Here is a 22,633-nt window from a genome sequence, read left to right on the forward strand (position 1 = left end):
GCGGGTCGTGGATTACTTCCCGTACGACGCGATCCTGGCGCACGCGGACGTCTTTGTGTCGAATAGCGGGTATGGAGGGTTCCAGCATGCGGTTTCGAATGGCGTACCCATGGTACAGGCGGGGAACACGTTTGATAAGCCAGATATCGGAAGAAGAATCGAGTGGTCTGGCTTGGGGGTGTTTCTGGAAGAGTCACCTCCATCTGTGAGCGCCGTTGAGCAGGCAGTAGCAGAGGTTTTGGGTCATGAGAAGTATAAGAGGCGAGGAGAGGAGCTCAGGAAGGGTGCGGGCTCGTACGATACATTGCGAATGGTTGAAGAAGAGATTATGCTTCTGTCTCAGTCAGCGGCGTCTTCGTCAGATTAGGTAGATCGTGTCGAGAAAAAAATCACAGCGAGGATGAACAAAGGCTCGGCCTTGCACGTGAAGAGGGAAATGATGCAGGCAATTCGATCATGACTATCATATCAATATAGAATTCTGGAGCTGGCTCAGCCTCGGCAACCGTAAGCCGTCGCTTTCTACTCCTCGTCGTCCATCTCCTCATCCCCACTCTCGAAATCTGCTTCACCCTAGAAGATATTAGTTGCCGTTGTTCAAACGATCTCACGAGATAACAAAGATTCATACCCCGAGACCCCCTTCTGTGTTGTGGAGCTCCGTCATTCCGTACACAGCCCCCGGCAGCTCAAAGTCCTTGGGCGCGGTAATGATACCAAACTCAACCAAGCCGTCAAAGTTGCTGCCCCACCAGCTGCGGCCATAGAACCCGACAATACGCTCGTCCGCTTGCGCCTCTGTTTTGTCATATCGAGTTAGCAATTTCATGGGGCACATCGGATATCAGATCACTCACCAAGAGTCGAGGTCTCGGGAACATCCCCATATCCCGTCAAAGCACCACCAGACGAGCCATCACTCAAGTGAATCCTCATACCGCGAAGGGTATCCTCCTCCCTAGACACTTCAATCTTGACAATTTCCGCGCCCTTGGGAATCCTAACCTCCTCAGAGGCATGGCCACCAAACGTATGCGGACCACCACCCCACTTACTGATCCTCGGACCACACTTCAGGCGATCGCCGCCAGGGAACTGCACGTACGCGCCGTCAAGAATACACCCAGTCCGCACATCAACCGAAGTCGCATGCACAACAGATCCATCTCTCTTGCGCCGAGTAAGCAGCGTCGCCCACGACCAGAACTTTTCTCCCTCGCCATCATCGGCCGACTCCTCGAGGTCCTTGGTCACGACGGATCGCTTGCGCAGAAGGACGTCCGACCCGGGAATGCGGACGTACGTGGTAGACGAGAAAAGACGCCAGAGATCGCGCACCGTCTTTGTCTTGCCGTTCATGCCGAGCACGTAGAGCTTCAAGCTCTCGTCACGGGAGAAGCGGGCTTCGAGTTCTTTGAGGGTATAGGAGACCTTCCAGGCAGGGCAGTCCATGGATGGAAGGAGCTCGGATTTGCCGTTGAACTCCATGCGGGCGAGATTGGCAGCGCAGGCAATCTCAACCCCGACATCTTCAGTCTCAATATTGATGAGAGAGACGGTCGGAGCGCTCGATCGCTGCGCCGCCGACAGTCTGGTATCGCCGGGCAGCCAGAAGTGGTTGAGGGACCGGAAGGAGAGCGCATCCCGTAGATCCCACCTAGCGTCGTTCTCCGTCTGGCCATCAACGACGACGAAACCCTCCTTGTTGATCTTCTGGGAGTACGCCGTCTTGACCAAGAAGTTCCGAGGCCAGTGACCCGAGTACCCGCGCGCCATGATACCAGTTGTATGCGGAGCCCCAAAAGCATGGCCGACCTCGTGCAAGAACGCGCCCTGCCCAATCGAACAAGCCTCCCAAAACGTCCCGCACTCTCCGTTGTCGTCGCCGACTGTGTTGCCCGGGGCGCGGGTGTCGAGAAGACAGTCCGAGACTTCCTCTAGGAACCGCGGCCAGGAGTACGCCAGGTGACTGCCCATCATGCCGAGAGACACACCAGTCGGGTTATGGCATCCAAGTGCGGCGTGACCGAGGATAAGCTTCTTGCTCACAGAAAAGTGCGAATCAAGAATCATTCCCGCAACAACTGGATGCGCCGAGGCCTCAAAAGGCGACCCCTGAGCCGCAAGCGCCTCCAAAAAATAGTCAAACAACCCATCTCTTGATTTTGCGTCCGCATTCTGCTGCGCAACCTCCGCGTCACGGATCTCCGCCGTTGTCTTCTCCGATCGAATGACATGAACCTTGGCAGTAGAGCGCATGGCGCCGCTATCAAAGAGAGCAGCCTCGTGCAGCCCGTTCAGAAACGCGCGGCTGGTCGTGTCGGCGGCCCATTCCTCCTCCAGTCTAAAGGAACGGCGGCCGAGACCCTTGAGTCGCATGTCCTCGGCAGTAAGAGCCTGCCACATGTACGCGGACATGCGGAGCTTACCGATGGCGGCGTCGAGGGAGGAGTGAGCCATGGAGGAGGCGCCGTGTTTGAGGGGCGGGCAGTCGATGAGGAGGGGAGAGTCCTTTGCGACCATGATGGCGAGGTGAAGAGGGGGCGATTGGAGGAGGGGGATGTATGTGAGGTTGAGTTGCTTGGTGATGGTTTGGGTGTCAGATGTGCGGGTGATGGTGAGTTTGTTGAGGCCTGGGGAGAGGAGGGCGATGATCTTGATTCTGTTATCTGCGATGGGCCAGGTTTGGGTTGGGAAGGTTGTGTTTGTGCCGTCATTGGCTTCGACTGTTGCGAAGTCATCGCCGGCGTTGGGGCCAGGCGTGTAAGTTCCTTTGATAATTACACAGCGCTATTTGAGGTCGAAGTTAGAAGGGCATCTTTCAGACGATGTGCTCTTAGTGATGGTGTGCGTTCATCACGTACCTGGTGAACCATCTCACCGTCAGTGAAGTTATTAAATCTCAGGGACATGGTGGCGGTTTCTTGAGCTGAAATGGGAGGCATTTGAACGTGTGCAGTATGATCTGAATGATTCTTCTTGTCGTAGAGGATGTACATGTCCTGTACCCGTGTTGAGGTAGGTTGTTGATGAGGATAGGCGTCAATGATCTGGTTGAAGGTGATTGACTCTCCTGATATGAATTTCCAATGGCCATTCCCTCTGACCTTTATATCCAGTAACTACACATAGACTTCATACGCTTTCAAGAATGAAGTCAAAGTTCGAACCTAACTCACATGGCATCGGACGGGGATGAATTCCAGGCAGAACTGCGACTAACAAACGCTACCGAGCACCGTGCCGCTCGACCCGGGTAGTCTGCCTGATTTCCCCGGTCCCATCATCCCCGCTTTTCCGGGCCACCCCTGAACCGGGGCCCGTTCCCCTAGTCTGGACTCTAGGCAGCACGGCGGTCGAGACCTCTCAACTCTTGAAGGGATATTTGCGTAGTGAGGTAGTTTATGAAGCTAATCACATGGAATCTCATCCCAAATAATGTAGGAGATAATTAGGAAGTGGCGCATTGATGGGTGACTCATATCCCAAGTCTCCAGACTCTCATGCTTCAGTGAACGCTCATCCGAACTTGTGGTGAGTTTTTAGGCCATGAGATAAGAGGATACCGTGAAGTGATTCACGGATACGAGATAATGAGAAGGTTACCCAACTCAAGGACATCGGGGTTGTCGATGATACTCCAGAACCTGGATGATGAGCATACTCTTGATCTCACTGATGCAGGGCAGGTCTTGCAGCGTGAACTTTGGTGGATTCTCGTGATGAGATTATCTCACTATTCAACAGGCCAAGGACTTTTCTCGAAGATCTGTGTAAAGTTCATAGGTTAGTGATTGATACTAACTACCCCTAAGATATGCTCATCCATGGGATCTCAAAACTCATCCGAACCATCACGGTTGGCGAGCTGTGAAGATGGTTGCCATCATGTCATTTGGCTCGTATTTATGTGCTCAAGTAAACTTGTTCATCTACCGTGTGATAGACATCTAGCTTAACACGCCATCCATCGTCAACACGGCCTCAAGCCTCACAATTTCAACCCCTCCATCATACCCTCCAACAACACCCACTCTTCCGTCCCCTCCCACGCCTCCTTTCCTCTACTCATCACACTCCTCACCGCATTCCTCGCCTTACCCCTCCACCGACTGCCCACATTCTCAACTTCGCTCCCAAAGTTCTCCAACACACTAACAAGCTCATCCGTCCTCGCAACAACAACCTTCCACGCCCCTTTATCCGCAAGCCAGTTCCGGCTCAAATCATCCCCGGCACCCTCCCGACCCGGCCGAAGAAGCCTTCAACCCGCCTCCCGCACCGGCCCCCCATCGCCGCCCTCCAAGCCTTTTCCGCAGCATCCACGGCGCCGGCGTAATCCCGTCTCCACACACGCTCTCGGACAATAAGCTCCCATAGCTCCGAGCGCGTGGTGATAAGCGGCACAACACTCTCTTCAAAAAGCCCAATGACGGCCTTTTCAATAGTACCGCGCGGCGGGGCGTACACCCCCGTCTTATCCTCATCATTCTCCTTCTCTTTGGTAAGCACGCTCTCCTGCAGCAGCGCACGGAGAACATCATCGTCGAGCGCGTCCTCGGTGTTGCGGATGCGGATGATAGCCCGGAGGGCCTGCACCATCTCCGAGACGGCGGGCGGACGCATCCGCGAGGCGAGGGTGAGGACGTTGTCCCAGATGCGCCAGTTATCCTGCGCGATCGACGCGCCGCGCTTGTATGCCGCCAGGGACTGGGATAGCAGCGTAGCCGGGTCCTTGGCCTTGTTCTCCCGCTTCTTTGGCTCCTCGTCGTCTTCTTCCCCTTCTCCTGCGGTTTCCGCCTTTGCTTCTGTTGTGCCATTCTTTTTCTCCTTGATAATCTGCTTCTTCACCTCCTCCACGGCCTCGAGGTACATGCTCCAAAGCGAACTGCCTAGGTTACTCCACGTTCTCGCGTCCTCGCCGCCAACGACATCCCCAGCGGCACCAATCGCCCGGCTATACGCCTCCGCGGAATCCGGAAACTGGCCTAGCCGGAGACTGATATCGCCCAAACGGCTCCACATCTCAGGACTCAACCGGTTACATTGCGTCGCAAGCTTATACGCATCCTGCGCCTTAGTCCACTCCTTTTGCGAAAGGTACCACTCTCCCAACGACTTCTGCGCGCGCGCGAACCGCCGGTTCGAAATCTGCCAAGCCCGCTCCCAGTGTGCCGGCTCGTTCTCCAAATCACCAAGGATACAAAACAGCCTCGGCGCGTTCGGCGGCGGCGGACTCCGTTCGGGACCCGTGAAGTCGGCAGGGTTGAGGTACGTCACATCCCGCGCGTCAAGGTCCTCCGCATCGGCATCCGCGTTCTCGACGAGAGGTTGTCCCGTGCGATGGAACAGCCGCCAGCGCACGAGCGCCTTGGCCTTCTCCTCGCCGCCGTTGCCGCGGCCCGAGTCGTCGTCGTTGGAGGCGCTGCTGGCGAGGCAGAGGGCGACTTCGGCCCAGAGGCGCAGGCGCTTGAAAATTTCGAGGGCGGAGACGAGGGAGCCGACGCCGGCCCAGGAGTAGGCTAGTTCAGACTCGAGGTGCCATTTCGGAGGGGATGAGAGCGCATGGATATATTGCAGCCGGACGTGTGCAGGTGCGGTATCGGTTTCCTTGGCAGCCGGGAAGAAGGAAGTAGGCTTCTCTTTGTCGACAGGGGCCGCCGCGGTGATGTCAATCTCGGGCTCGCCTGGGGCAGAGACGGCGATGGCGGGGACGTCGGCGGGTTCGTCGTTGGCGACGTCTTCGGCTTTCGGGCGAGGAGCTTCCGAGGTATCGACGACGACTTGGTCTACGACTGCTTGCATTTGCAGGACACCTCTCTCGACTGTTCTGCTGCGGTGAACTTCGATGCGGGAGCGGACAAGGAGGGCTTGCGAGTAGATTTGCCAGTTTGTAGCCTTGTCAGAGACCACGCGCACGGCGTACGGGAGGACTTCTTCTGAGGTCAGGGTGTCCACGGGAGAGAAGGTGTCCTTGAGAGTTGCTTCAGTAAGGAGAATAATCTGGTCGAGGGGCGACAGCTGCGGCTGCGCCTCGGGAGACAGATCGGCCAACGCCGCGGGAAGCCCCGAAGAGGTGGCAGCGAGTTCTCCATGCTTGCCGCTCGCCTCCTTGGAGAACTGAATCTCCTCCAGCAGGGTATCATCATTGAGAGCAACAGCCTCAGGCTTGGCCTCCTCCTCGCCGTCTGCCGCTGCTTCCGCACTCTCGCCCGTCGCATCGCTCTTTGCAAGAACAACAAGCTGACTCGTGCTCTTCTCCTGGAACTTTGTCCTCTTTCCCAGCGCACCAGAGAGCGCATACGCAAAGTTGTTCAACTTTGTCGCTTCCTCCAGCGCTTCGCGCGCCCGATCATCGCGGCCCAGCATAATGTGCGTATTCGACACCTCAAGCAAGAACTGCACCTTCTCCTCACGCGACCAAACCTCCTCGCCCGTCGACCACACGTCCTCGTCAAGGATTTGCTTCCTGACGGTCTCAACGCCGAGGTTGATCTGCTCCGCCAGCGTCGGGACGTCGATCCACTGAGACGCCTTTGCAAAGTTGGCGCCGGGGCCGAGGGACGGCTGGCTGAGGAGCTTAAAATGCCATACATTGACGCGCAGGCGAGTCCAGGGCAGACTTAGGCGAGATGAGGAGGAAGAAGAGAGCTTGATGACGGTGTCGCTGGCCGAGGAAGCTTCGTGGAAGACATAGCGGGCGAGCGCAAAAAGCTCGATGTGCGGGATGTAAGGATACGGTGACACGCCATCAACCTCGAGGGCCTTGAGACTGTTTTTGCGTAGCGCCTTGAGAGTGTCTGCTGATGATGCTTTTCCGTCGCTGCCTGCCGTGAACACCTCGGCGAAGAGTGCTTCTACCTTGTGAGCGTGTTCCAACACCGGCCCGGTGACATTTGACTGCAGAAATGCGTTGAGGGCAGCAAGACCGACAGCAATCTCATCTTCGGATAGCGACTCTTTTGAAGCTGCTGTGGAGTTGGTGTTTTCTGTGGCGGTCTGAGCTTGGAGGCTGCTGGTGAATCTGGTGATGAGACCCTTGGCTACCGTGGACGTCAGGACATCGATATAGGCGCCGTTTGTGAAGCGTGAAACCAGCGAGGCCGCGGCCTGAGTGCCGTTTGGTTGCGCGTCGGCCATGGCTCAAAAGATGTGTTCGAATTTGGAATCAATGGTTGCGCCTCGCTTGTGATATCGAGGGGTTCTGGGTCGCGATAAGTGACCTTTCTTTTCTGCCCCGCGCGTCGCGGGGTAGTTTCGCCAAAAGAACTACTCGAAGACGTCCCTTTTCCCCGAATAGAAAGTATCCAGAGGTAAAAAGAACTCGGTTTTCTCGTAGTTCAGATTTGTCTAGAATATCACAGGCGATAATACTCGGCTTCGTTGAAGAACAAGTGACTCAGACGGTGAATTCGGCGTGTTTCGATGCCCTGTGAAATCGAAATTTCCATGGTGGGGGCGGGGCAAATTTTCACCTACTGCCTTACATAATCCACTCACCTTCCTTCTCACCGAAAACATCTCCACCTTCCCTCACCTCAGCTACGACTTCACGTACTTCAGGACTCACACACAGTGGCTCATCTCATAATACAGGCCAACGGTCATAAGAAGAATCGCAATCCATGCTTATACACGCTCTGACAACAATGCTTTCTGACATGCTACCTATCATTACAATAGAGCGCTTACATGACGCTGTGAACCAATAACAGTAATCCAGAGCCACAACTTCGCCGTCCAGACATGATCGTCAAGCATCGCCCACAAGCATCGCTCATTCAGGGAGTCCCAGGCCATCTTCCGCCGCGGGCTTCCCATATGATTTCCTAATTATTCTTTTTTCTCACCTTCTTGCGGGTGCCTTGGTAACCAGCGGCTCCAGCAGCAGGGGGCGGCTGCTTCTAGTTGCTCTTCTTTCCCGCCTTCTTGCGGGTGGGCACAACCTTGAAGCCCGCGCCCTGAATACCAGCGTCTCCGGCGGCAGCAGGGGGCTGCTCCTTATGGCCGCCCTTCTTAGCAACCTCGTTCCATCCACTGGAAGAGCTGCCCGTCTTACTGTCAACAGCGCCTTGCTTCTCAACAATACCCTTGTCGGCGAGTCTCTTGCGGCGAACAAACTCCTCAGCAAAGTGTGCGCCGTGCATCGTCTTGGAGTTGGCGTAAACGGCGTCTGCAATAATACCGTCCTCAAGGGGCAGTTCAACAAGGATGCCAGCAAAAGTGTCCACTAGACAAGACGTTAGCGTTACGGTTCACATCTCACTTGGACTAGATGACTTACCATCGACTCCATTAAGGCCGCGGGACAGCTCGTGGTGGAGCCACTTGTTGAACTCGTCCATGGCAACGTTGCCCTTAGCAGGAGCGGCCGCAATCACGGTGGCAATAGGCTTGACCGCCGGCTTTGCGACGACCGGAACGGGCTTCACGCCAGCAGCACTAACGGATCTAGTCTGAGAGGCAGGTCCGGTGGGCACCTTGACCTTGCCGCCGGCTCCGACAGTGGCCCAGCCGGGACCAGGAGCCGGGGCGGGCGTGCTGGACTGTCCGAGGCCAGGAGCAGCGGTGGGCTTGGTTGCGAGGTCGGCATAACGCTTGCCGGCAGCAGCAGTCGCCAGTCCGGTCTGGATGGCAACCTCCTTGGCCTTGAGCTTTCTCACTTCCTCCTCACGCTGAATGTCGGCAAGAGTCTTTTGCTTGCTAGGGGTGCTGGTGCCCGGAGTGGGTTTGACAACGGCAGGCTTGGTCCAAGGGCTGGCGGCGGCAACTGGGGAGCCGTTGCCCCAAGTGCTGGTGGTAGGCAGGCCAGTAGCAGCGACAATAGCCTTCTCGCGCTCGCGGAGAGCCGCAGCCTCTTGCTCGAGGGCCAAACGGCGACGCTCCGCGGCAACCTCCTCAGCCTTGGCAGCCTTGCGCGCTTCAGCTTCCTGAATCTCCTTCAGACTAGGTCCCTTGCGACTGGCGGCCTCCTTGGCCCAAGGAGCCAATGGCGGGGGCTCGGTGGCGGAACCAGTGTCGGGAGTTCCGGTCTGGGAACGGTTGTACTGCTCAGGCAAGTTGGAACGGACACGCTGAGCGGTGGGGGCCGGCAGTGGTGTGCCAGCTGCAGGCAAAGGTGGAGGGAACGGCATCGGAAGGCCGGCAGCAGCGTTCTTCGCAGCTTCGGCGGCAGCTTGAGCTTGCTGGACCCGTTGAGTCAAAGAAAGCTGATGCTCCTCCTCCATAATCTCCTTCATGCCAGGGGCGGGTGACTTGTGGTGCTCATCGCTGATAGCCTGAGCCATGGCTGGCGCGGAAATATCTTGAGCAACATCTTCCTGAATGCTCTGGCTGGTCGCGGCTTCCTGGGACTGCTCCGAGTCGCGTTCGGCACGGATATCCTCAAACTCCTTCAAGCGCTCACGAAATCCCTCTTCGTCCTTGTCCAACTGCTCAGTACCGGGAAGGTGGTTACGGAGGTTGCCCTCATTTGCGGGAGCGCCGACTGGTTGCTGAGGAAAAAGACCTGCAAGACTAGGCGGGACTTGAACATTCGCAAGCATCTGGCGCTCGGAGGCGTTCAGTGTGGCAAGTTCCTCCTCACGAAAATGGTCGAGTCCAGAACCAACGGGGGGTTGAGTAGATCCCTGCTGGGCAGCCGAGTCAAAAAACCCAGACGTCGGTCCAGCTCCGCCTCCGATGGGCGGCTGCTGGGTGTGAGGACCAATCGGCGAGGAGATGCTGCTGAAGCTAGGTTGGCTCTGCAAGCTGTGAGCGCTGTGCTGGTGGTGCAAAGAACCTGGAACACCACCTGGGCCTTGACCTTGCAGTCGGGTGATGGCTTGCTGCCTCATCATAAAGTCTCGCTGTTGTGCCATCGCCTGCTGTTCCTCTTGCTTCCTTCGCTCCAAGTTGTTCTGCTCCTCCGCGGTCAAGGTCCTACCAAAGCTGGGGAAGACACCACTGAGGGGAGGAATGACACCCGTGTTGCCGCTGGGAGAGAATGGTCCAGCTTGAGAAGGGGGGCCATGGGCGATGCCGATCTGGGGAACCAGGAAAGGCTCGCGGGAGTTTCCAATGCGGCGGATGAGCTGTCCAAGAGGCTCAAACTCGGGGTCTTCGACCTTCTTCACCCGAAGATCGGGGGTAAAGAAGTTGGCCTTGTACCAGTCGTTCATCTCGAGACCACTGAATGGGCCCTGAACCTGTCCTTGAGGATCGAGATAAACCCAGCGCATACGGTCAGGCATGACCATCTGACGCACAGGAGTCGACCCAAACTCGCCACCAGTGGACGCTCCGGGGGTGAATGCTTGGGGATGGCCAATACCTGCAGCGCCAGGGTGGTCGGCACCTCCAAATCCGCTGTGAGTTCGAGTAGGGTCAGAGGGGAACATCTCCTCAAAGACTCCTCCCCGCCCACTACGGAGAGGGCTGCCGGTGTCTCTGGGGGCGACACTGAAGTTGTTGCGGCCGATTGCGCCGAGCGGATTGCTCTGGCGAAGGTCGGGCAACGAATCACTCAAGTTCTCCTGTTCGTGTCCTTGCATTTGTGCTTGCATGGCGGCTGGAAAGAGAGAACCCAGCTTACTACGACCAATAGTGCCTGGGCCACCGAGGCCACCAGCACTAGCCGGGCCAAAGACGCCACCTCCGATGCTCGACAATCCCGGAGACTGAAGATCGGTGCCCATTGGACTGAAGAGGGCGTTACCGAACACTCCGCCGCCGAACCCGGCGCGTTCACGGTCGGGAGTGCCAGTAGACAAAGGGACGGGCCAGCCTGAGGCGTAACCTCTAGGTCCAGCGCTACTGGTCTGACTGCGATCGCTACCGTCGAAAGCGTGTGTCGGGAAGCCGCGCGACACGGTGCCAAAGCCAGAATTCTGTTCAGCGCCGACAGCCGCACCGCCGTGATGCTTCTCGCCCAATCCTTCCTCCTGCGATTCGTTTCGGTCGGCCGGTGGGCTGCGATAAGGATTCGTTTCCGACGGGCTCGCTGGGCCAGGCTCGTTCTCCGAAGGGCGTCCTAGGTTGAGTCCAGACATGCCGAAGTCTCCAGTTGAACCCTTGACCGGGGTCTCGAACATCCCAATGTTGCTAGGGTTGGGAATCGGCGGGGGGCTGGTGTCTTGAGCACCTCCGAGTGCGGCACTGCCGGACAAGTTGTCGTCTCCTCCGAAGGGGTCGGTATCGGTTCGGGGCCGAGATCGCCAAGATCGGGTCGCTTCCGGGGTTGAGGCCTCGTTAGGCTTGATTGCGGGACTTTCGGTGCCTTCCTTGTTCATGAGGTTTGCAAAGCGACTTCCACCACGGTTGCCACCGCCGATAGTCGAAGTTGGAGTTGGCAAAGCGAACTGGCCGAAACTACCCATGCCACCGCCGCCGCCGCCACCAACAGCACCCCCAGCCGAGGGAGGCTGAGAAGCTCCCCAGAGAGAACTGATATTGGCACCCATGGAAGGATTACCCGCCGTGTTGCTACGCGTCAGGTTTCCAAAGGGCGGCTTGGACTGCGGCTGTCCAGCACCTTCATCCTCGCCTGGCTCCTGTTCCTTGACGTCGTTGTTCTTGCGACCAAACAGGAAAGACTGTTGGTCATCGCGTGCGAATCGTGTGGCACTTGGTGAAGCGAGGGGGCCGCTGCCAAAAGGGTTGGAATCCGTCGTCTCTCGGCGCCGGGTGCCAGGTCTAGAGGCAGACGAGGGCGATTGCAATCCGTATCCGGCGGCGCTACCGTGTGACAGCGACGCCTTCCGTCCATTCGGTCCCGGTCCCTGCGTACCCTCCTGTTTCTGGATAGGAGGCTTCAGAGTAGAGTTGACATCAGATGCGAATGCCTGTCTCATATTAGTATCGTTTACCTGATGATATGCTCCGAATGACCGACGCACCTCCTTCTCCTCTTCAGACATGCCATTGATAGCAACAGGGTTGCTGTCACCCCGGTTGTTCCAACAAGCAGCAGGATCTTGCGAATTGTGATTATTGTTGGTTTTTCCCCAACCTCGCGCAGCGCTTCCGTTTGTGTGTCCCGGAGTCCATCCCGATTCAAACACATTGGAAGCGTCTATTTCCGCCGCACCGTTCTTGTACACACCGACAATCGAGTCCTTCTGGTACTGTGAAGGGGCTTGATAGTCGTACGTCGTGGCGCCAGGGGTCTGAGGAACTGCGCCTGAATCGAGCGGTGTCGAGGGAAAGGCGTTTTCGGACGAGGCTGCGGGTTGGGATGGCTGGCCGGGCGTCGTGGAGGATCGTCGGAAGGTCAAGGTGCCATTCACTCTGCCGTCACGTCGAGCCCTGCTTGTGGCGTTAGTAAAAGCTGTCATTCACATCCTAACCGCGCCGTGCATCCTGATGTCTGGGGATATTGCGACAACGTGGCGAGAACCCAACGAGGTGGCGGTCTATAGAGTCACCATCACCAATATCACGCGAACGCCAACCTTGCTTCATCATCCCAAGACGCAGACAGAAAGAGAGGAAAATAGCAGGGTAGCGATGGGGGTTGTTGGGCGAAATGCGGAAAGTCACTAACCATTCCCCGCTGCCAGCTCCACGTCCGTCTTGTCGACCGCCTCTCGCGTCGCGGTTGGCGTTTTGGCCGGCGGCGGCCGAGGCGAAGCTCGATGGTAGATTCGAAGGCATGGTTAATTATGCGCAAAGGAGGTATCTGGCGATGAGCAAGTGTTTGGGGGTGTGTGCAAACAGCGCGCAGGGGTGGTGGTAATTTTTTGGTGGTTCGGTAGTTGCTGATCGATCTCTCGTGGACAGGTCACGAAAGGGATTCTGTAATTGAGTTGTGGGTGTGTCGGCGCGCGACTGGCTGTAGATGATGATACACGTGAAGTGATGCGGGATGCAGGTAGCTGATGTCAGGCTTGCTAAACGATGGATTGATCGAGATACCGAAAGGTCGGTTCGCGAGCGTATGCGGTTCGTCGTGCGAGGGTGGGTGAGGAGGGTGAGCTGTCTCGTCGAAAAAATCAAAGGTTTGAAAGGAAAATTGCCAGCTCGGAATGACCCACGATGGTGTGGACCAGGGAGGAACTGTGGGGACGGGACAGCCGCTAAGCCCCCAAAAGGTGTTGCCCGTGGTTTATCCGGTCCCGGCCACACGTTTTTCTGGATGGAAGTACCGGGGAAAGGAAGGTAAGAGCGGATGACGTTGGAGACTTGGCCCTGTGCTCGAGGAAGGTACAGATTAATATTCAGGTACATAATGCTACGCAGCTACTTGTCTGTTTTCTGTGCTTTAATGCAGTGCTCCTGCTGTCTTGCTGCCTTTGCCGTTTTCCCGTCCCCTCGCTGCCTTCAATTTTCAGTTTGTGATACCTGCTAAGGTAAGGTACTCCAGTAACCTAGTAAGGCAGGCACCTTCCTCCAATTGTTAGACAGGAGCTGTGCTGCAAGACGACAATGACGATGGTTGCATCACGTGCGTCACACGTGACCCCACCCTGGGGCGTCAACACTGACGTTGAACGCAGGGCAAGAGCTCGGACAATTAAGGCAGGGCAGCCAGTCACCCACCTCCTTCCTCAGTCCAGGGCAGTTCAACCTTGAGCCATCGGGCTTTGCTGCAGGGCTTGGGCTGGGATTCGCACTTGGATCGGATGCTAAAATCTGGCTAAACTTTTCAGGGGTCATCCCCTAGAGCTCACTGACCTTTTACTGTGTGCACTAAACTCGGCCTCTCTGCCTAGCCTCTCATTCTTCCTTTCCCTCTTCAGAGCTGTCGGGTGACGATCAGTTTGATGATGAGTCCCGAAGTTGACTTGAATAGCAGCGCATTCAGTTCCAGGTAGGCGTACCCGCAGAAGAAACCACAACGCAATAAGCGAGGGAGAACACACTTGCCAAAAGGAAGAAAACGAAAAAGGAATGCCACTCACAATCTAGCCCTTCCGGGTACCCGCATCTCATCCAACACCTTCTAGGCTCTAACCCGTTCACTCATGCTCATGCACTCACTCCCTCACTCACTCAGTCTCCACGTCGCCCGCCTCCTCATCTCATCTCGTGTCTCGCGCCCAGCCAGTCTCACCTCACCACGACTCGCATCCCTAACCCCTTTCATTGGCCTCATTGGCCAAAAAGTTGGAACAAGCTCAAGGGAGAGTTTAAACATTCTGGTCTGTTTCATGCGGTCAAACGGCATCTCAATGGCAGCCGTTTCTGCTCAGACTTAAAGGAGGAGACGATCACACGCCAGAAAACGAGACGACGGTAACGTTGGTTCCCCCTCGTTCCTGCGATATTCCCACCTTCCTGGTGCGACGCGCGAACATCATGCTCGTACGTTGAGACGACCTCATGGTGTTCTCATCAACCTCATCATTGCTCGGTCGCCGCAAATAGATTCTCTGAACAGACCTCTTGACCGCAGCCAGTTATTTAGTGGAATGCTGTGAGAAGGTTCCATCTAGGCGACATCGCGACTCAAACTCAGGTTTAGCAGATCATCTCTTATGAACGAGCAGCGCTATCCTGCCCTTCCCACGTGCTGCAGCTCCCACACATGCCTTGTCATCTAAACTCCATTCTTATGAGAGCTGAATAGTGATCATGATCATTCCCATCACGTTGTATCGGCCGAGCCGGCTCCGACACGCTAGTGTTAGATTGCCTACCTAGTCATCCCAAACCTGGAAGCTCAGACAGCTCCTTTTTAGACTTTAAGTCCAGTCTTATCACGGACCTTTCCCCAGCGTTTCGTCTGCACGGTATCAGCTTGTCGAACGACATCTCATCAATCTCAACGACAGAAGAAGACAAGATAGAAGTCATTGACTCGCTACAGACGAAGATGTCGCAGTCCGGACTGCTACCCCATGATTTTGCCGACCATGGCGCTCCCAAACGAATGTTTATCGCCTTCTTCAAAAGTCGACAGGTGAGGTTCTTCGCCCTCTTTGGCGTCGGCCTCTATCTCATCCGGGCATTCTTACTAGATTCATCCAAGCCGGGTAAAGAAGACTACGCAGCCACGAATCCCTGGCGGGACCTCCCGACTGACTCGGCCGTACACTCAACCATCAGGGAGGTGCTCCTCATCAGCGACACGCTCCGGGACGGCATGCTCCCAACCTCGCTCCCGGATGATGACTACGACACGTACTCCGCCATGCTACGCAACCTAGAGACGCGGCAGGATGTCACTTGGCTCGTCATCCAAGAGACCGGCGTCGACAGGACCATTATGGCCATTGCCAACCGTGGCGGTCATCACAGTCCTATCCCAGAGGAGCCCCACGACTTACATGAGCGTGCCAAGAGGCTTCATGATCACTGGTCGAAGCTCACTGCGGCCAGCGACAAACCAGAGCGATGGGAGGCCCGGTTCGACACGACTTGTCTTCCCCCGCTGGCTGCCAGACAAGGTAGCGCATCCGGTCAGAACGCAGGTTCATCCAAGCTGGACTTGACCCCCGCGCAAAAGGCAGAGGCAGAGGCCAAGTACAAGGCCTATCGCAAGCGCAGGGATCGCGCCGTGTCGTATCTGAAGGACCATCCACCCAAACCGATGGCCTGGGTGCCGGTGCAAACGACCCCGGAGAAGAAGCGCGGTTTCTGGGAATCGCTTTTCAGTCACGGCATCGTCAAGGCCGGACGCAAGGTTGAGGGTGGAAAACTGGCGGCCAACCCGGGTTTCAAGCCTGTCTACCGTGATCTCATTACTGAGCGTGTCCCTTACGACTGGGTCAACCCGGACGAGCAAGTGAAGGAGTACACTGAGGCGGACCACTTGAAGGAGATGGAGGCATTTAGGGAAGAGTCTCGCATCAGGAAGGAGAGAACAGACAAGCAGGCGGCTTTCCAGGAAGAGCTTAGAGCGGAGGAGAGACGGAAGCGAGGAGAAAAGGAAGAGCTTTGATGCCTTTGTCAGAGATCAAACCCATCCTTGAACCCCGCGTGTCATGTTACTGCAGCGTTGGAAAGAATCATCTAATGGCCATTGCTTTCTATCAGGTAGTCGCTAGTAGTTAATACAGTAGATAATTCGAGGCAATATCCCCACCCTCTCCCAAGGGAAGCAGCTGGCATCAGGTTACACAAAGCCGCACCTCCCACTACGCCACGGTCTCACTCATCAGCCAGCCACAGCTTCTTTCCAAACAAAACAAATCACCACTGGGGCCCGGACGTTGCTCATCCGCAATCTTAGAATCCCGAAAGAACGGCACCGATGGAAGCCAGCGCCGGAACAGCCTGGATAAAGAAGATGCGCGGGTTCGCCGTAGCGCCACCGTACGCGCCAGCCGCAACAATGCAGCCGAGGAAGAAGAGCTGGAGCTGGCGACCGAACTCGGGAACCGGGTGGGCGATGCCCCAGGCGAGGCCGGCGGACAGGAAGCCATTGTAGAGCCCCTGGTTGGCGGCCAGGGTCTTTGTCTTTTCGGCAAAGTCGGCGGTGAGATTGAAGGCCTTGCGGCCACGGGGCGAGGTCCAGAGGAACATCTCCAGGACGAGGATGTAGCCGTGGAGGCCGGCCATGAGGCCTGCTGCCGTTGCGCCGATGAAGCCCATTATTGGAATGATGTGGTCTTTGAGGAAGGCAAGGGTGAGGTGAGGCTGGTGGCTGGTGAGGTGTTGTTGAAAGCTTGTTGTGTGCGTGTGTGTGGGTGGATAGCGAGGGGAGGCTGAGACGGGGAAGGGCGAGAACGAGCGGAGGTGGGGAAAGCGGCGTTATCGTCGGTGAGGACTGAGGGCTGATGATCGTCACTTGTCTCAGACAAATCTGGCAGCAATTGAGTTTTTATCCCAAAATCCTCAAATGGGCTGGGCCAAGACAAAATGCTGGAGAACTCAACCTGCGGAACGGAAAAACAAGGAGATCGTGAGGAATTTCAATTGCGCCTCGGCAACACCGAATAGGAATTAGGGAGGTCGCGAGTCAGACGCCTTACCGTACAACGGTTACACCGAAGCTCACCGAAGTCTGAGTGGGATGCCGAGGACCTCGCGTTCGAGGTAGCACATTTGCTGCCTGTCCTATTTACCAGGCTTTTTCGACATGCGTATTGTGTTGAGATAGGCAAATTCTCAGGTCATTAATGCAATTGTAATCAGTGTGTTACCTGACTGAATCCTTCCCGTCCCTCAATATAGTCCTTGGCAATGGTCTATAGCTGATCTTTCATCCTGACTTATATTTCGAGCAGAGCCTCACGAGCCTCAAACCTCAAGCACTTTCCTGCTGTTTCTGTCCAGGTTTACCTTCCATTTGTCATCTTTCAGTTTAGATAAGCAGAACTCGCAGTGGAAGGTACACGTCTGCTGCAACTGCCTCCCGGGCTCAACAACAGCAGGCCAAGATCCGCTCTGGCTTATTGACCAATCATATTATCCCAAGGTGTGACGTTGGCACGTGATCTTCCACTGCCGAAGCAGTCATGGGAAGGAGCTCCTTTCTGCAGGGGACGACAGGGGTACGTACAGGGATGGCGACTTCCATCCTTCCAGAGGTGTTCCTGCCCCGCCCAAGACGCGAAAACTAATTGCTTCCCGTCCCGTCGCGTCTCATTAATCACCGCCGTCGAAACCACCACGATCCGCCTAAAGCTGCTTGACGGCATTTATATTCGCTCGTGCACAGAACTTCATGAGTCAGATTTTCGGTCAATGTTACCTTCACCTGGCCACAACTCCTGCAGTACCGACTTACGGTAGCTTGCCTCACATGTCGACCATTTCGGCTTAGTCATATCTCAACTCACACACCACCCAAGCTCATGGTGCCCCCAATCAAGATGGAGGGCGTCAAGGCTGAGGCGCCAAATGCCGGCCTTCACGAGCTGCCCATGGTTCCCGATGCGGGCCTACAGCAGCCAGCAGGAAGTTCAAATCCTTCAGCATCTACCGCTGCCCCTGCATTGGCAACTGCTCAACCAAACACCTCTCTGCTTCACATCAAGCCTGAGCCGGGTTCCGCAGCCGTCGTCAAGGAAGAGCAAGCCGACCCCATTGCCAGCCCCGCCAATCCAGCCAACGAATCTTCAACTTCTGTGGAAGAACCCGAGCAACCTGCCACTCAAGAAGAAGTCCCCAATTTCCTAGAGAAATGGACAACAGAAACCTCCCCCGAGATCCTTGAACAAGGTGTCAAAATCGGCCTAGAGGTCCTCGAAAGCCTCGAGGCTCCCCTTAGCCTGACCGCTTCTCTGCCAGGCACGCAGGCTATGACATGGGTCAGGGCAATTGAGGACCTCAAGGCCCGCTCTCGGCCGTCCAAAACCATCGTTGGCGTCGTGGGCAACACAGGTGCTGGCAAGAGCTCTGTCATCAACGCCCTGCTTGATGAGGAGCGGCTTTTACCGACCAACTGCCTGCGCGCTTGCACTGCTTCGCCCACTGAGATCTCCTATAACAATTCCGAGAACCCCGAGGAGCTTTATCGCTCAGAGATAGAGTTCATTTCCGTCGAGGACTGGAAGAAGGAGCTCAAGACTCTATTCACTGATCTCCTCGACGATAGCGGGAACATTTCACGCGAATGCGCCAACGAAGACAGTGAGGCAGGAATCGCCTACGCCAAGATCAAGTCCGTTTACCCGAACGAAACAAAAGAGATGATCGCTCAGAGCGACCCTGACCGCTTGGTCAACGAGCCTGCTGTTGCCCGTGTTCTTGGCAGCGTCAAGAAGCTGAGAGCAACTACAGCGAAGGACTTGTATGCAAGCATGCAACGTTATGTGGATAGCAAGGAGAAGAACCCGCACAAGAAGGACGTTCCCATGGAGTTTTGGCCCCTGATCAAGGTTGTTCGGATTTTCACAAAGGCAAACGCCCTGTCTACTGGTGTCGTCATCGTCGATCTTCCTGGTGTTCAGGACTCCAACGCAGCTCGTGCTGCTGTGGCGCAAAACTACATGAAGGCATGCACCGGTCTTTGGATTGTTGCTCCTATTAACAGAGCCGTCGACGACAAGACAGCGAAATCACTGCTGGGTGATTCGTTCAAGCGCCAACTCAAGTACGACGGTATTTACTCGGCCGTTACATTCATCTGCTCGAAGACAGATGATATTTCAGTGACTGAGGCTGCTGAAAGTCTCAGTATTGAATCCGATATCTCTGCTTCTTGGTCCAAGATCGAGAAGCTACGCGGCGAACTTCGAGAACTCAAGGAAAAGCTCAATGACGCCAGGGAAGAGAAGTCGGACCTCGTCGACGGCTTGGAGCAAATCGACACGCTTTGGGATAAGTGGGACGACCTCGCCAGTAAACATGCGGATGGAAAGAGTGTCTTCGCCCCCTCAGAGAGCAAGAAACGCAAACGTGGAGCTACCTCGTCCAAGAGTCGGAAACGCAAGTCATCTTATTCCAGTAGCAGTGAGTCAGATGATTCGGACTACAACTCGGATAGTGATAAGGAAAACAATCCCGACAACCAGAACCGGCAGCCTTTGACAGAGGATAAGATTCATGAGAAGCTGGCCGATCTGAAGCATCAGAAGAAGGAAATCCGACAGAGACGCAAGGAGGTGGATGCGGTGCTGTTCAACATGCGACAAGAAATAAAGCATATTCAGGCAGAGGAAGAGCGGCTGCTTGGGGCAGCCAAGGCGGTGTGTATCCAGGGCAGAAACAACTATTCCAAGGGCGCCATTCAGCGTGACTTTGCCATGGGTATCAAGGAGTAAGTCAACTTGGGCCTTCGCCTAAAGGGACGCAGACTAACTTGCCTAGGCTGGATCAAGAGGCTGCAATCGAGGAAGACGAAGAAACGTTCAATCCCGACGAGGATATCCGTGATTACGACGAGGTCGCCCGCAACCTGCCCGTCTTCTGCGTGAGCAGCCGCGCTTACCAGAAGATGCGGGGACGGTTGCAAAAGGATGATTTCAACAACGATGGCTTCCGTGATGTCAACGAAACAGAGGTTCCTCAACTCCAGCAGCACGCCAAGAAGCTCACCGAAGGCGGCCGCGCTGCTGGTGGTCGTAGCTTCCTCACCGAACTCGGCCAACTGCTCAACTCAATGAAAATGTGGGCTGCCAACGATGGATCGCGGTCTCATTTAAGTCAACGCGAGTTGCAGAGTGAGGGAACTCGTGTGCGAATGCAGCTCGCTACACTGGACAACGTAAGTTGCGGCTCATCCTCGCGTTACTTTCACTGACTGACACGGGACAGGACTTCGCCAAAGCCGTTGATGACTGCATCGTTTCCGTGAAAGACGCCCTATCGGAAAGCATCTACGACTACTTTGACCTATCGATTCCTATGGCAGCCAGCGCGGCGGGACCTACGGCATCCGGCTGGGGTGCTCATCATAGCGAAGGTGGAATGTTTTGGGCCACATACAAGGCAACATGCCGCCGGTCAGGGGTCTATTCAGGCGCATCTGGTCCTCGCGACTTCAACGCAGAGCTGCTCGAGCCGATCTCTCGACAGCTAGCGAGTGGTTGGGAACGGGCTTTCCAACGTCGACTGCCATCGGCCTTTGAGGGCTTCGCTATGAACGCTCGCCTTCTACTTGAGGGCTTCCATGGCAGCGTCATTGCACGATCCCAAGAACTGGGTGCCGATTACAACGGCATCAACATGCTGAGTACGCAGCTGCGAGCTCACACCGCCCGTCTCAGGGAGATTCCTGGGACACTTCGCACAGTCGTCCAAGAGTTGCAGCGTGAGGCTAGCCGCGGCTTCCACCCTGTCGTTCAGCGGGAAATGCAGCCGGCTTACGACATTTGTGTCGCCGAGTCAGGTAAGCCAGGCGACCACTGCTTATTTCCAGGTATTCGTCAACTAACTATCAATAGGCCCTGGTTCTTACGCTCGCATGAAGAACCATATGGTCAGCCACGTCGAGACCTCCAGCGATACCATGTTCCGCCACTCCACTGATAGCGTCAAGGAGCAGCTTGAGGCGTTATGCCGACGACTTCAGGATGAATTGACTACATATGTTCAAGACATCTATAGCCTGCTCGCCCGCGACTATCTGCATGTCCTCATTGGTGTCGACAAGGATCCCAAACCTACGGGCCTCCCCCGTGCTGAGCGACTGCTCCGCGCAGAGATGTACCATAAGCTGGAGCAGACAGCCAAACGCTTCGCCAGACCTAATCAGGACGCGAGCGCAATTCCTGCAAACACTCCCGGCGGGGACGAAGGTGACGACCCGTTTGCAGACTCGGCTATAGCTGATATGGACGATCTTTTGTTAGCCCAGCTTTGCGGTAGTACCGTTGAGAGTGTTGGTGGCCAAGGAGCAGTCAAGAGCGAGCCTTCTGCATGATTCATCGCTGCGCCCATTTGCGCTATCTTTCGGAAGGAAAAGCACCGGCGTATCTCGGGATTGTTGTACATTATAGAGCCTTCTGGCGTGAGTGTCTCGTACTGCTTATGTTTTACTAGCTATGCAAAGCGGCTTCTCTATCGTGGGATGGATATGGGGATAGGCGTTATGTGGTCCGGTTACACAGATATCCAACAATGATTACTTGCTTTGATGATACCATCAACCCGATTTCCCTCTGTAACAAGTTTTCTGAGTGGCTTGACTTTATTGACCAGTCTCGGTGTCCTACTGGGCAATTATGGCTCTCAAATATTTACATGAGTTCAGGGAGTGTCGAGGAATACTTCTACAGCCTCAATACCTAACACTCTAGGCCCCATCAACCGAAACGATGGATCTGCAATCTCGCCCCCGACTTTCACAAATCCCATCTGACTGTACGCCCTAGCAAGGCATATACATTTAGACAATCTAAAATTTCATACAGCATTAGCTCAGTCTCCCTCACGAAAGGGTCTTAGAGATATACCTCGCAAACACCCCACTTGCCCAAGCCCGAGCATCCGCAGGAAGTACTACCCTGGCAAGGGGCGGCGTTCCAGCTGCCCTTTGCGTCGCCGTTGCAGACGCACCAGGAGCCGGCGATGACGCTGTTGCAGCCGCAGGAGGAGGTGGCAGCGCAGGAGCAGAGGACGTTGATGGGGGCTCGCTCCTCGAGGGCGTCGGCGTTGCCGTTGTTGTTGGTGTCCGCGAGGGGGGATGCGAGGGCCACTGTGGCGAGGGATGTGAGGATGAGGGTGGTGAATCGCATTTTGAGTGATGTGATTTGGGGTAGGAGTGTTGGATTTGGTTGTGTTGTGGATGTGGTCGAGAGGTGAGTGTTGATGATCGATCTAGTTGCTTTCTCTGATGAGGAGTAGTTAATTGAGAGACTTCTCGACTCTATTATACCTTTTGATGAAATGTTGTAATGAGTTACCTAGATGTTGTCATCTTTCGCATTATCTCAACATTCGATGCTTCCGCAGACACACTAGGATGCGCTTCCAAGTGGACTAGAATCACAGGATGCAAATCCTCGAAAGGGGAACGAATGCTGATGCCTAGATATTCCTTGACGAGAAATTGGGTATTGAGTTGTCTTGGGCCCGGTTTAAAGCCATAACTCAAGGGTTTTTGTGTAAATGTGGACTACGGGTAAGGGATAGTAGACCACAAATCTCTACACGTGGGGTGATGTTGAGAGGGTTCCATAGTAAGCTGATAGACCGCGTCGTGGGGCCGGATACAACGTAATTCGGACGGTCAGTATGTTGGCCTCACGAGTTGATCAACACCGCCTCTTCGTATAGTCGTTCAATCGACTGAAGAAATCTCCGCAACTACCGATATCCGGAC

The 22,633-nt window shown here is 55.6% G+C and overlaps 7 protein-coding genes across 7 annotated transcripts; 2 read left to right on the top strand and 5 right to left on the bottom strand.

The window, feature by feature from the left end:
• Positions 1–522: 522 nt before the first annotated feature.
• On the bottom strand, positions 523–2,912 carry N0V96_003102 (uncharacterized protein; the record flags this gene model as incomplete). Its single annotated transcript, XM_065756740.1, has 4 exons — positions 523–573; positions 632–798; positions 858–2,771; positions 2,882–2,912. The coding sequence occupies 4 exons, from the start codon at positions 2,910–2,912 to the stop codon at positions 523–525; spliced, it is 2,163 nt and encodes a 720-aa protein (XP_065614507.1).
• Positions 2,913–4,221: 1,309 nt separating this feature from the next.
• On the bottom strand, positions 4,222–7,140 carry N0V96_003103 (uncharacterized protein; the record flags this gene model as incomplete). The annotated part of the gene is made up of 1 exon (XM_053189737.2): positions 4,222–7,140. The coding sequence occupies one exon, from the start codon at positions 7,138–7,140 to the stop codon at positions 4,222–4,224; it is 2,919 nt and encodes a 972-aa protein (XP_053052660.2).
• A 764-nt stretch (positions 7,141–7,904) lies between these two features.
• Positions 7,905–12,633, bottom strand: SMY2 (kinesin-like protein; the record flags this gene model as incomplete). Its single annotated transcript, XM_053189736.2, has 4 exons — positions 7,905–8,230; positions 8,285–11,822; positions 11,877–12,285; positions 12,524–12,633. 4 exons carry the CDS (start codon positions 12,631–12,633, stop codon positions 7,905–7,907), a joined length of 4,383 nt encoding a protein of 1,460 aa, XP_053052659.1.
• A 2,161-nt stretch (positions 12,634–14,794) lies between these two features.
• N0V96_003105 (uncharacterized protein) lies at positions 14,795–15,862 on the top strand (the record flags this gene model as incomplete). The annotated part of the gene is made up of 1 exon (XM_053189735.2): positions 14,795–15,862. One exon carries the CDS (start codon positions 14,795–14,797, stop codon positions 15,860–15,862), a length of 1,068 nt encoding a protein of 355 aa, XP_053052658.2.
• A 287-nt stretch (positions 15,863–16,149) lies between these two features.
• N0V96_003106 (uncharacterized protein) lies at positions 16,150–16,515 on the bottom strand (the record flags this gene model as incomplete). Its single annotated transcript, XM_053189734.1, has 1 exon — positions 16,150–16,515. One exon carries the CDS (start codon positions 16,513–16,515, stop codon positions 16,150–16,152), a length of 366 nt encoding a protein of 121 aa, XP_053052657.1.
• Positions 16,516–17,738: 1,223 nt separating this feature from the next.
• Positions 17,739–21,232, top strand: N0V96_003107 (uncharacterized protein; the record flags this gene model as incomplete). Its single annotated transcript, XM_053189733.2, has 4 exons — positions 17,739–19,627; positions 19,678–20,074; positions 20,125–20,698; positions 20,754–21,232. 4 exons carry the CDS (start codon positions 17,739–17,741, stop codon positions 21,230–21,232), a joined length of 3,339 nt encoding a protein of 1,112 aa, XP_053052656.2.
• Positions 21,233–21,697: 465 nt separating this feature from the next.
• On the bottom strand, positions 21,698–22,046 carry N0V96_003108 (uncharacterized protein; the record flags this gene model as incomplete). The annotated part of the gene is made up of 2 exons (XM_053189732.1): positions 21,698–21,706; positions 21,765–22,046. 2 exons carry the CDS (start codon positions 22,044–22,046, stop codon positions 21,698–21,700), a joined length of 291 nt encoding a protein of 96 aa, XP_053052655.1.
• Positions 22,047–22,633: the final 587 nt, after the last annotated feature.

This window comes from Colletotrichum fioriniae, assembly GCF_027942845.1.
Source record: "Colletotrichum fioriniae strain IMI 355084 chromosome Unknown scaffold_3, whole genome shotgun sequence".
Lineage (NCBI taxonomy): Eukaryota > Fungi > Ascomycota > Sordariomycetes > Glomerellales > Glomerellaceae > Colletotrichum > Colletotrichum fioriniae.